Source organism: Marmota marmota, unplaced genomic scaffold (genome assembly GCF_001458135.2).
Source record: "Marmota marmota marmota unplaced genomic scaffold, marMar, whole genome shotgun sequence".
NCBI classification, from domain to species: domain Eukaryota; kingdom Metazoa; phylum Chordata; class Mammalia; order Rodentia; family Sciuridae; genus Marmota; species Marmota marmota.
Window position 1 is genome coordinate 5,834,430 of NW_026000136.1, and position 12,976 is coordinate 5,847,405.

At 54.4% G+C, this 12,976-nt stretch overlaps 1 protein-coding gene across 10 annotated transcripts in view; it reads left to right on the top strand.

Annotated features, from left to right (window-relative positions):
* The window catches only part of Mad1l1 (mitotic arrest deficient 1 like 1), a 352,396-nt gene that overhangs the window by 185,625 nt on the left and 153,795 nt on the right, over nt 1-12,976 (top strand). For all 10 annotated transcript variants that reach the window (XM_015502048.2, XM_048785331.1, XM_048785332.1 and 7 more), the window contains one exon: nt 5,691-5,831. In XM_015502048.2, coding sequence (XP_015357534.1) covers nt 5,691-5,831 — 141 coding nt within the window. The remainder of the gene's footprint in view (nt 1-5,690; nt 5,832-12,976) is intronic.

The window sequence follows — 12,976 nt, forward strand, 5'->3', positions numbered from 1 at the left end:
CAAAAGAGTGAGGTGGAGCTGAACACTCACCTTGTGGTCCAGAGACAAAAGAAAGAACCCCACCAAAGAAAAGGAGGCCTAGTGTGGGCAGAGCGGGCAGACCTGGGTTTTTCCTTGACTCCATGAAGCTGCTGGCCAGGGTGCCATGGGACAGGTAAGAATAGGGCTTTGCAGCTGCACTTGATCATAATTTCCTTTTCTTAAGAAAAACCTTGTGGAGGGACCTAGAATTGAGTGCAGGTAACCAAGTTGGCTGACCATGTTGTGGCTATGGTCAAACGGCCCTGGGAATGCATGGGTGGTCAGAGAAGGTAAGAGACCCAGTAGCCCTGGCAGCAGAGACCAGGGAGAAGTGAATGGAAGGGCCACTGCTTTGCCCAGAGGAGAAATCTGAGGAAGGGACCCTCTTGCATGCAAATGCCACCAGCTCAGCTCCGTCTCTCTGGGCTTACCCCTGCTTCCTGGGGACCTTCCCTGGCTCATGATCCTGGGTGGGCCCTTTCTCTCTTCAATCACTGGTTACTTCACCATGAGGTGGGCTCAGAAACACTTACATGCACCTGTCTCAACAGAGCACCTAGTGTCTTCTCCCCATTGGAGAAACAAACAGTGGCAGGAAGGGTCATGAGGACAGCAGTGACTCAGCACCTAGCAAGTACCAGAGCTTCATGTGCAGCCACATGTGAAGTCAAGGCTGGCTGGACACTTTGCCCCTTCCACTTCACGATTGAACCTCCTGAGGCACACGGGGAGCTGATTATTCTTGCCAAGGTCATAAGCAAGTTGATGTCCAGCTAGGATTTGGGCCTTGTTGGGCCTCTGTGACCTGGGAGCTAGTCCTGGGCTTGCAACACTTCATGTCACTGGAGGGGTGAAGGGCTGCAGTCTGGGAAGGTGGGAAGAAGGAAGCTCTGTGACAACTGTGCCGCACGCCTCTGTTCCCATCAGCCTGAGGTGCTGCCGGCCACCTTGAATTATCTGTTTCCCAACAGACTCCCTCGTGGCTCCCCTTCCCAGACTGGGACTGTGGCTCCCACTCTTGTCTCCTCCATGCCACTGCGCTGCCCTTCTCCAGCCCGGGCATGAAGCTTGTCTTGGTGTTCCCTGAAGGAGGCAGACTCCTCCCCAGACTTGTCCCCCAACCGTCTCAGCAGGTGTGTGGCACCCCACTGCCCAGGTGACCTACTCTGGCCATCCGTGTATGTGTGGTGGATGTCTCTTCATTCCCAAGCCACTCCTTGGTGTGTTCTGGGACTGGTCTCAAGAGCTCGGTGGAAAAGGCCTCCTCTTGACCGATGGTGGCTGAGGGGTAATCACCACTGTCCCTGTTATTCTTTTGCAAGGCACACTGGGGACTGCCCACACTGTGTCCTCTGCCTGGTGTGCCCTTCCCTCTATGCATCAGCTGTAGTCTACATGCTGTGGTCACCCGTGTCCACCTGGCATCTCTCTAGCACTTGGGCCATAGGTCTGTTCTGTGTTCTCTGCCAAAGGCCTGCGCTCCTTCTCCATACCTTCCCTGGCTTCTCTTCATGGAATCCATGTTTGGTGAATATATGAGCAAAAGGATAAAGGATGAACGTACTGGGTCTCCAGGTAGCAGAGGCTTCCAGCAGCCCTTGGTGGTTACACAGGTTCTCCTGGAGACCTGCACCCCAGCAGGACTTGCCAGGGTGCCATGGGGCAGCAGTAGGACCAGGCCCATTAGGGCTAGGAGTGTCAGCAGCATGGCTCCTACACTCTGCTGGCCACCTCTGGGTCACCCATTAAATTTATTATGTGCACTTATGGTCACACAGATATGCACACATGTGACATGTGCTATCTTCAGAGAAGCCCACCTTCTCTATGTTCTGGCTTGTTCCTCCTATGGACTCCCTCTCCCTTGGTGGCCTATGGTGCTTCCTGCTCACCCAGAGCCATGGGAGTCTGGAGTCGCAGAGCCTTTTCCTCTTCCTACAGAGAGGGCTGGAGTGTAAGAAAACCCACCCTCTGTCCCACTGGTTGCAGCTGCACAATCTGAGTGGGGGAACCCTCCCCAGGTCCTTGGTTGGCCCAAATGAACCTCAGACTGCTGGGTGTGGGAGATGAGGGTCATGGGTGACATGGGTGCAGATTCTGGAGGGAGGGGCTAGTATTGCAGCAAGACTTTGTATACCACAGGTATACAAGGTATAACACAGGTAGAAATGCTGTACCTGAAGGAAGGTGGTCCCATCATATTCCTGCTGGAGGAACTTTCCAGGCCAGCCTTGAGGGAAGCAAAAGCCTAGCACCTGTGGGGGGAAGGTGGCAGCTATCTAGGATGGGCTTTGGATGTCCCCTGGGGTAGCCTAAGTGGCAATGCAGGAAGTGGGGTCAAGGAGGGTGGTTTTGTATGGAGAGATTTGCCACAGGGGGGGTCCCCTAGGCAGGGCTGGGGGTGCTGGGCTCAAACTCTGCTTTGCACCCTCTACTCACCTGATCTATCCTGGCGTATTTGTTTCTGTGATGGTGTCAGCCTGTGGGTTTCTCCTTGATCTCCCTGAGCCCATAGTTCCCTGCCTCCCAGGACTCTCAGTTCCACCCAGGAGCATGGCTGACCAGCTCCTGCACCCCTGCTTGCTGCTCTTTGTCCCATGATGGTAGTCTATGCCCCCTGCTGGCCTCACTGCCTGGTCTGTGCTCAGCTGGGCGTGGCTGTCACTGTGGAGGAAGGGCATTCTGGGAAGCTCAGACACCCATGAGCAGTAAGTGGATGCCTAGGGCCACGGACAAGTGATTCTGCAGTTCCATACCTCAGTTTCCTTCTAGAAAATTCCTGTCTGGCCTTGACCTTGAAATTCTTTTCCAGCCTTATGATTTTCTTTACCACTGGGCATTTTACTCTCTTAGCTTCCTTGTTGAAGGGGACTCAGGACTAGGATGGCCTCTGGCTGGTCACCACAGGCATAGAAAGCACTCACATCCTCTGGTTGGTTTAGGGGTCTCCAAAGGCACAAGGCCCCTGGTCCTCCACTGGCTTCTTCAAAGGTGAACCTGTCTCCCAGCATTCTCTTCGAATTGCCATTAATTAATGGGGTGACAAACCAACTCCATTGCTCACAGACAGGACCGTTCTGTACCCAGGAGAAGCACTCAGTGGAAAGCATTGTTTTGTTTTGTACTTCTCCAGCAAGTCTTTAAGGCTTCTGTCAGCACAGCCTGGGCGCCTGTTTGTGCAGCGATTAATCGTCTGTGTTTGCTCAATTGGAAACGAAGCGAACTTTACCACAAGTGGAATCAGTCATTAAAAAGTCGTTACCAAATCACACCAGCACAGTGCCTGCTCTTCTGCTAATGACAAAACAATTTCTTGAAAAGGTACAAACAACAAACTTTTCACTTTACATTTTTCTTCTTTGCCAGCCATTGCTAGCCTGGAGATGTAATAGAAGAGAGCCGTAGTGAAGGGCAGCATTTTTGAGATTTATTGGTCAATAAAGGAGACAATTGTAGCTTGTTTATGAAAGGAGATCCCCCGCCCCAGCCTCACGCGGCATCCACACTCTGGTAATGATAACTTGGGTAACCAGCTTGAGACGATAAAAGTCAATGGGAAGATATAGGATTTCAATAAAATTATGACACTCCATAAACCTTCCTGTGGAAACAAATTTTCCCCGGATATGTGACCAGTTCCAGTTGGATTTGTAACTTTAATTTCTCACTTATTGAATTTTTTGTGATCAACTAATTACAGACTCCACACTGGTGTGACAACTGTGTCCCTTGCCAGTGAATGCAGAGTGCCTAGACACTGCAGCCCAAGGCTCTGAGGGCCCATCATCTCAGGAAGGAGAAGGCAGGGTTTCCTACACCCCAACATGCTGCCTGTCTTTCTCACAAAGGAGGGGCCTGTGTTCTTGCTGGAGGTGGCTGAGCCATGGGCCTGGCCTCTCCTGGGGACATGGTTGGGCAGCAGCCTGTGGAAGTACACACTGAGAGAATGCTACCTGCATGGGGACCTTGGCGGTCATGTAGACCTGTTTCTGTGTGGAGGTCTTGTTCCCCTGGAGGTCTGAGAGAGCAGGTCTCCATCAGGGCCATGAATTGCCCTTTGAGCCAGGGCTGGGTGGGAGGGAGGGAGCTGCTGGCCAGGGCACAGAGGGAGGTGATGAGGGGCTAGTCTGACCTTGGCCTCTGCTCCTTTCCCTGGATTCATGTGTTGGGTAGGGGCATGTGCCAGTAAGTATGTAAACCTGCTTCCTCACTTCTTAACTGCTAGTGTTCACCAACATTGATACAATTCTATCCTTTCATGAGCACCAAGCATTTATAGGGCAGTTCTCTGGACACTTTGTTCACAACAGTATTGAGGTACATAGCTGTCTTTCATGTCTCCATCTTACTGGGAAGGATCTGAGACTTGAGGGCAGAGCTGGGGTTTGAACCAGGGTCTCCCAGAAGCCATTCCCTTCTTTGTGGCCTGTGTTGCTCCAGAATCCTCATCACTGGCCCTAGAAGTGGGCGGAGCCAAAAAGGGGGGTCACTGAGCACACTAGTAGGGTCTCTGCAGTGCAAGATGGCATTGCAGCCAGACCTGCCTGCCCTGTGGAATCTGAGTCTACCTTCTGCAAGACCCCCAGGGTGTTTGCATGCACAGGTGGTCAGAGAAGCTGTACGCTGACACACCTGGGCATCTGAACAAGGGCTCCCCTATCCCCAGTTATGTAGTCCACTGAGTGTAGGGGGGCAGCAGGACAGATGGGAGGAGCCCCTGCCTGGTCCTGGATCTGTTGGACGGACCTTCTCCACCTAGGAATCGCGTATCTGAAGCCGGGAGAACCCCGTGGCCCTGTGGCCTTAGGTTCACATCTGACAGCCTCAGTCAAAGGAGGAGGAGGAGGCAGCTTCCTGTGAGGCATGGCCTTCCTTAGCAGTTCAGCTCCCCACCAGGCGGCATCCTCTGTCTCTGCAGGCCCCCCTGCTGGCTTAGCAAGACTTTTTCATTCAGGCATGTGTGATGGATCTTTCCAGTCTCAGGAAGGAATCAGTCTCAGTCTTGGCAGGGGAAGAGCCACCCATTTCTCCCAGGGTTCCTGACTTCCTGACTCCCACTCTGGCAGGGTGTAGGTAAGCAGTGAGACTCCTGGCTGTGTGATCAGTCTGTTGTCTCAGGAAACTTGGGTCACTGCTTCTTGTGATTGCTATCTTGTGTCAAGAGAGGAGGCAGGTTGCTTGGCATGGCTGGTGGCCCAGTGACACTCTGGTGGCCTCAAGCATCCATGAGGAGTCATTCGCTGATGGATCCTGGCCTTGTGTTTAGAGTTAGGGTAGTTGGGCCGAGCAGAGTGTTTCTTATCCCAGTAGGTTGCCAAGTGTCCCTACTCGGATGGGTGCCTCCTCACCCACCAGAATGCTGGCTGGTGTCCTTGCTCTGAGTGTTAACTGTCTGAGATCTGGTGAGAAGTCAAAGCAAGCGGGTATTCAGCCTGACACAGGGAGAGTAAGCACTGAGACTAGGACATGCTGTTGGGATTGCTGGCCTAGGTGGTGAAAGGTCTGGGAGTTCTGAGCACCGGGGCCTCTGGGACAGGAGCTCTGGAGGTGGGCACTGTTGGCAGGTAAGCGTGAAACTGAATTCTTGAACTCTTTGAGGTGCTGCATAAGGGAGCTCCCCAGGCTCCTGTCTCCATGTTCTGCTGACCAACTGTCCTCTATGCCCACAGGAGCGGGACGGCATGCGTGCCATCCTGGGGTCCTATGACAGTGAGATGACCCAGGCTGAGTACTCACCCCAGCTGACACGGCGTGTGCGGGAGGCTGAAGACATGGTGCAGAAGGTGCATGCCCACAGTACGGAGATGGAGGTAAGTCTGAGCCATGGGTGGGTAAAGGGCCCATGTCCCCAGATGGTCATCCTCCCTGGACCAGGGACTATGGGGGAGAGTGTGGTCATGGATGGTTATATTGCATACATGGTCTGCTTTAATTCTCTTCATGGCATGAGGTAGTTGGAGGGATCCTAGATAGTCCTGTCCAGATGGCAGGAATTGTAGGATGTCAGTTTGAGGGGTGGCCTTTGCTGAGTAGAGTTCCCTCTGGGGGCCCCTGAGGCCTAGAGTGTGGGCTTGGATCTGTGTTTCCCATATCCCTGGGTCAGCGGTTTCTCCTTGTGTGATTTCCCTCCAGGTCTCTGTTCTGGGATGCTAAAGGGTCCTCTGGGTAGAGGGCAGCTTCAGTCTGTGGCCTCTTTCTTCTTTCTCCTGCTGCCACCTGCATCACCTTGTGGGCCCTCTTTGATGCCCCATGTCCTCTTCTAGAGGAAAATGGATGGAGGGCAGATCTGTCTTAGCATGACTCAAGGCTCCTGAGGCTTTCTGCTGATGGGTACCTGGGCTGGTCAGAGCCTTTCATGGCCTCTCTTCCCTGGACAGCCTGTATCTGCTCTGAGCTGGGATCTGCCTGATGGGCCTGAGAATGCAACATTGCGTGCCTGGTCACAGCTTCCCAGCAAACCATCCCACCCTGAGGTACAAATGCCGGTGTTTCCCCAGCAGAGCTGAGGAGGGGTTTGCTCCACTCCCTGGCAGGAGCAGCATAGCTCTTGTGGGCATGGGCAACGCCTCCTCTTAGGTAGGAAAACCTCCGCAACCAAGTTGGCCAGCATTGCCAGCCGGCTCTGCACTTTATTTCCATCTCCAGAAGCAGGTGCTGTTGTTATCCTGATTTTCCTGAGGAGGAAGCCAAGGCCAAGAGAGGCCTGGGGGTGTGCACAGGATACTGAGCTGGTATGGGACAGTGCCAGACCTAGAGTGCAGCCACAGCACTTGCTCTGCACCACTGCACTGCCAATCCCATAGGCTTCTGTGGTGTCCTTTGGTCTCGATGCTCACTGTCACCACGATGGGCCTGGATCCACAGTGTGATGGTGATGCAGATGAGAGGTGTTGGTGTGGCTCATCACACCATGCAGGGTGCTGTCTATGTTTCTCATTTAGCCAGTGTTTGGAGATCACCTCTGATGTCCCAGCTGGACAGATGGCCAGGGTCTAGAGGGGAGAGCCAGGATTCCTGTGTGATCACAATTGCTTCCCACTGGGCCTAGTTCCGTGTAGGGGAACATTCAGCAGAGTTCCTGCCCCTTTGGAGCTCAGCTGCTAGATGAGGGAGATGTCTAATAAACAAGCTTCACCTGTTTAACAGGTTAGGGGTGCTGTGTTGGGAGAACAAGGTTCGTATGAGGGAATTATCTTGGACCACCTTGATTGCCCTGGAGGCTGGCACGTCCAGGGAGATGGGGGAAGGTGGTTGGCAGGTCACCCAGTATGTGAGGAGGTGCGGGGAATGCCAAGACTAGGGCTCTGGGTGTGGCAGGTGGCAATGAGGCGCCCAGAGCTGTGCTTGTGGAGGGTGGAGCTCCTCTGGGGAGACTTGGGAAACTGGCCAGAGGAGTCATCTGGACTCTATCCTGTGGGAGGTGGGTATGGGGTCCCAGGGTCCCTGCTCCACAGCAGGAGGCTGCAGACTGGGCTGCCCTCACATCCTTTCAGCCTCTCGCTTATGCTGAGGTCCCTGCAGGCACCCTGGGGGCCTGCACTATGTCTCTGCCTGGGGTCAGCCCTCACTGGCACTCTAAAGCAGAGTGAACCACAAGTGAGGGAGACCTCTGGATCTGGACTGACCTCCAAACCCCATTGGTTGGGAGCTCATTCTGCTGCTTCAGTGTCTGTTCCCAGGAGCGGGCCCTCCATCCTTGGCTGCACAGAGTGAAGCCATCATGGACATGAGTGCATTAATAGCCACCCTGTTACCACCCATTTGGCTCCATATGAAATGCTAATGAAGAGAGATATGCAGGGACGGCTCGACATCTTCCAACATCCCTAGCATTTCTCACATTGAGAAATCCCCATCTGTGTTGGCCACATGCCCTGCACAGGTCATTATGAGCCCAGCATTTGAGCACAGCCGGTGCCATGTGTTCGAGTTCTGTGTCATGACCCAGGGTGCGATATCGGCACTCACTGACCAGATGTGCTCACTGTACCACCTGGGGCAGCTTGGTGGATCTCAGCCATCGCCTGGCTCATGGGTGTGTGTCAGGAGACCCTTCTCACCTTCTATTGTGGGACATAAAAGGGCAGGTTGCCCGCTTCTCGTGTGTCTCCTGAAGTTATGGGGGATTTGCCAGACAGAGAGATCAGAGGCCCAGCTGGAGTGCACTTTGACACCAGCTGTGCCTTCCAATACTGTGGGGTTCAAGGGGCCAGTCCAGGTGCAGGGTGGGGTCTGAGGAGCTGCTCCCCGCTCCTTACCTGGGGTCTCTGTCATGGCTGTTTCCTTTTGCACACAGTCCCTTGGGCCCTCCAGAAGTGATCTGACCTCTCGCTAGCCTTGCTGCTCTGGACCTGGGCTGCAGCAGCCCATGGCTGTGTTGGGGTAGAGACCCACATACAGTGCTCTGGACCTCCTTGCCCTCCTTCCAGGTCCACCTGTTACCACCTGCTGCCTAGAGTCAGTGGACATGCCACCTACTCTGCTGTTTGAGGTGGCCAAATATTCTGGCCTGGCACCTCATCTCCCTCAGGGTTCCACGTGGTAGATGGCAGCCTTCTTTTGTAGAACTGTCCCTGAGGGGGCATGCTGCTGCCTGGCAGGGGGAGAAAAGCATGGGCAGTGGCATCCCCAGCCCTTGGGAATGCAATAGTGGTTGGATTGAGTGTGAGCTGGGGGGACATACTGGATGCCCCTGTGAGTCTTGTCCATGCACCTAGATCCACAGAGGTGGGAAACTGTGGGCTTCCTGCCACCACCAGGTGGCAGCAGCTGCAGCCCTGTGGCTTGCTTCTGGGCCTGGGGCAGGTTTGAGAGCCCTCAGCTGGGTCTGCTGTGGAGGAGCCCCAGGGAGGGTTTCTCCTCAACATTGTTTTTATTCTCCTGCTCAACCCGGAACACCCCCTGTGTCATTCCCAGCCTGTCTGGAAGCCTTGCTGGGGAGAAGGCTGCCTCTCCCCTGCCCCCACTTTTCATCTTTCCTCCCCATTGGGTCCTTCGCCCATGGACCAGACCTCTGTGGCTGTGCTGAGTCAGGTGCTGTGGAGTTCCCTGTTCAGTGAGGGTACAGCAGGTCGAGGTCTGCTGCTAGGCAGAGGGAGTGAGGCGCCCAGAGCCTGTGCTTGTGGAGGGTGAAGCTCCTCTGGGGAGACTTGGGAAACTGGACGGAGGAGTCATCTGGACTCTATTCTATGGGAGGTGGGTATGGGGTCCTAGGGTCCCAGTGAGGCTAGAGGAGGTCTCTGTCTGGCATAGCACTGCTCCTAAGAGGCACCCAACAGTTCCATCCTGGCTGCAGTTCCTCATGCAGAGCGGTTGCTCTCAGGTAGTTTAGGACCAAATGGGGTGTGAGGTTTGAGAACTCCCTAACTTTCCCAAGAGATCTGCTTTCACTCACAGTGAGGTGAGGGCGGCGACACGGCCTTATCCTATGGAGGATAGATTGGCTGTCTAGATTGGGGATGCTGACTGAGCAAGGGCCAGTGGAACTGGAAGACTTTCTCCCAGCCCTGGGTAACATCACAGAAGTACCCCCACACAGGGAAGCACACAGGTGGTGGCTATTTCTCCTATAGTTTGTTAAGGGTGGTTCATTTTTATGTGGAAGCGTGGTGCTGTAGAGAAGAACTGGGGAAAGCAGGGCAAACACAGGCTCCTGCACTGTCCAGCGGCTCCCCGGGGATGGAGGCCTTGCTGCCTGGAAGCAAGAACCAGGTCAGTAGGGGTACTTCTGATCTTGGCTTTAGGTGTGGTTCCCCAGGCAGCTTCAGGTCCATAGTGCCCTCAGGGGAAGGGCCTCTTAGATGTTCTCTGTCCCCCACCCCATGTTCCAGCCTTTAGCACCAGCCCTTTGCCCTGGGAAGGCAGTGTTGCCCTGGCAGGCCCGCATCCTCCTGTTCCCACTGCAGGGCAGCCCTCAGTGAGAGGCTAGTTAGGGGCCACTGGCTGGCCACAGGAGCTTTTGAGGAAGTCCCTGGGCCCAGGCAGTTGCCCAGGGGTACCCTATGCTTGGTCCTCCTCACAGGCATGGCACAGGTTAGACTTCAGGAGAACACGGCCACGACAATGGGCACCAATAAGCACATTGACAAAGAAGAGGCAGAGCCTGGTGGGAGGTGTGGAGTCCAGTGAGAGTTTGGCTGGGCGCTGCCTGAAGTGGCCATGCCCCCACAGTTAAGGCTAGCCTCAGGGACGGGGTGCCAGTCACAAGACTCAGGGTGGGGTCCACATCTCTAGCTTCCACTTGCTATGAAAAGGCCTTGATGTCTTGTGAGGTCTGGTGGTTGCATGGGCCTGGCGAGGAGGGCTGTGGGGCAGAGGTCTGACCTGGGTCCTCCCTCCAGCCATGGCGAGGACGATTGCTTGCTTCCCACACAGGAGAAATGGAGAACCTAGAAGGTATCTGTGGCTGGTGCAAACTGTAATAGCTGAGTCCACCCAAGGTGGGAAGCTTCCGGTCTCATGGCTCCCATATCCTATGGAACTGCCCAGTGGCCATAGCAACCCCTGCCCACTCCAGATGAGGCTGTGGGTTGTGGTCTCTCCCCACAGGGCTCTGACTTCTGAGCCACCAGTTGACTATTCTTAGTGCTGAGGCTGCTGTGGCAGAACTTCCGGGGCCCCATTGCCAGGGAAACTGAGTAGAATCCTGGATTGGCAAGGACCAGCCAGGGGCCAGGAATAAGCCAGCTGTGGGGTTATAGGTTGCTCTTTCCTGTGACCTGCTGTCAGCCCACCCACACTCTGGCCCATAGATCCAATGCCCAGCCCAGTATGGGATCCACAGTCAGAACCTTCCCATCTCCAGCCTGGTTCTTTCTAGGGAATGGGACTCTGGGCAGGTCATCCCTGGACCATGAGCCCATTTGCTGAGGTCTGCTGTCTCCTTTGTGCTGGTCCTGTTAATGAAGATGATGGACATTGCCTGTCACTTACTGAGTGTCCTGTGGGTGCCACACTGTGGCCTGCATAATCTCCTTTAACTTCTTGCCATCCATGTGGGATAGGGGTGGAGCTTGTCACATTTGAGGCCACCTAAGCAGAACTTTCTGATCCTTGCCATCCCTACGCTGCCTTGCCCTGGGGGCTACACATCGGACACACCCCAGTCCCTGTCCCAGGTCTGAGTGCTGAACCCACCATCAGTTCTGGCCCTAGGGACATGGGCACTGAGTGTAGGGCGGGACAGTGGGGCAGGTGTTTGTGCTACTTGAATCCCCTGCTCACGTTGCACTGCTGGGCTGAAGTCCTAAGAGGCCAGCTCAACCTCACCTGGCAGTCCAGAGCAACTGGACACTGGTCTTGGTTGCAGGTGGCAGGGCTGGTGCCCTTGAAGTCTTTGGTGGGTGAGTTTTTCAATTGTTTATTGAATAGCAAAATTTCACATATTCTAAGCTCTGGAAACCACCCATGCCTGGAGCACTTTAAAAGTTGTTCCAAGCTGCCTGTTACGAGCTTGTTGGTTGAGGGTCCTGTACTGTCGCACAGTGAGATCATGTGACCTTATGGAACCCAGAGGGCCCTCAGGGCCTCTCAAATGGGCAAACTTCACTAGTGACTGAGATTCAAGCTTCTTCTGGGGGGCAGGGCAGCTTGCAAATGAGGCTTTACATCCCTCGTGGTGCTCAGTTGTCCTAAAGAGCCAGAGGGTGGCTGAGGTGCCCATGGGGACACTCCCTACAGCTGCAGGGATCTGATTGGGCATCCAGATCTGCAGTCAAGAAACAGATGTGTGTACCCGCCAGTATCTTGGTCTGAGAGGTGGGCTCTGGGCATCAGGTGGAAGAGTGCCACTGGATGGTGGGGTTCAGAGGCCCTCATGGGAGTGGGGCTGCTGCTTCCCCCCACTCTCTGCCTCCGCCCCAGCCCACTCATTTCTTCTTTTGTCTCTAGGCTTCCCGTCCTCCCTTCTTTTAGCTCTCATGTCTGTCTGATTGCTCTGCTCTGTCCTTCTCGTCCCACCCCATCCTTCACCCCAGGCTCCTGTTTGCTTTAATTTGGGGTCAGCAGGCTCTTTGTTGGCTTGTGCCCACCAGTGTGCCCTTGGGGCCTGTGTGAGTGCTCGAGGGCACAGGGCTCATGTTCCCAGATGGGCAAGTGCAGGCTCCAAGCCTGGCAGCCACGGGGAATTCACTTCCCCTCCTCTCAGTGCTCGCATCGCCCCACTTAGCTTCCTCCGTCTGCTCTAATGTGGGCAAAAACATTTCAGTAAAACAAACTGGAAATGTCGAGCAGGGAGAATCCCAGTAGCCCATCTCTGGTGAGGTTGGTGCTGTTCTGCATGGGTTTTATTTATTCCATTTATAAAACAGCTGCAGAAGTTGGTAGCAGATGTCATGATTCCTCTGTCGATAGAACTATAAATATAAGTTTGTGGCACCTTCATTCCACTCATCGGCCTGATCTGCGTTTCCAGTTTATTTAATTAAAACAGATTACAGTGCTGCTGGCTGAGGCGTGTTGTGTGGAAATATTCCAATTTCAGATTGCAGCGGATCTGGAATAATTTCTGACTTCCAGCTTAGGAAAATCAGACCATTCCCTCTCTTCCTTTCCTCCCCATTACTTCTGTGGGGCTCAGATGGCACTGCCCTCGCAAAGGACTTTCTTTTCTCCTGAGTGTGTTTATTTACGGCTCTGCTGTGTGAAGAGCTAGAGAAGATCACACTGTGAAAAGCAGGGACGAAGCATGATGGGAAACCTTGAAATGGTAAGAGGGCGAGCCAAGGAAAAAAACACCTGATCTCCAGGCTGAAAGCCGTCTCTGTGTTTGAGCACAACTAGGAACTTGGGGACAGGTTGAAAGCGCTGGTCCTCAGCACGTAGTGGAAGGCTCCAGCGCCGGCTGGGACAGAGGCATGTGCCAGGAGGTGAGCCTCGTGGGAAAAGGAAGTCTTCCTTCCTTCCCACTGGTGGAGGGTGATTCTCCACACCGCCTCTCAGCAAGGACACCTGCTGT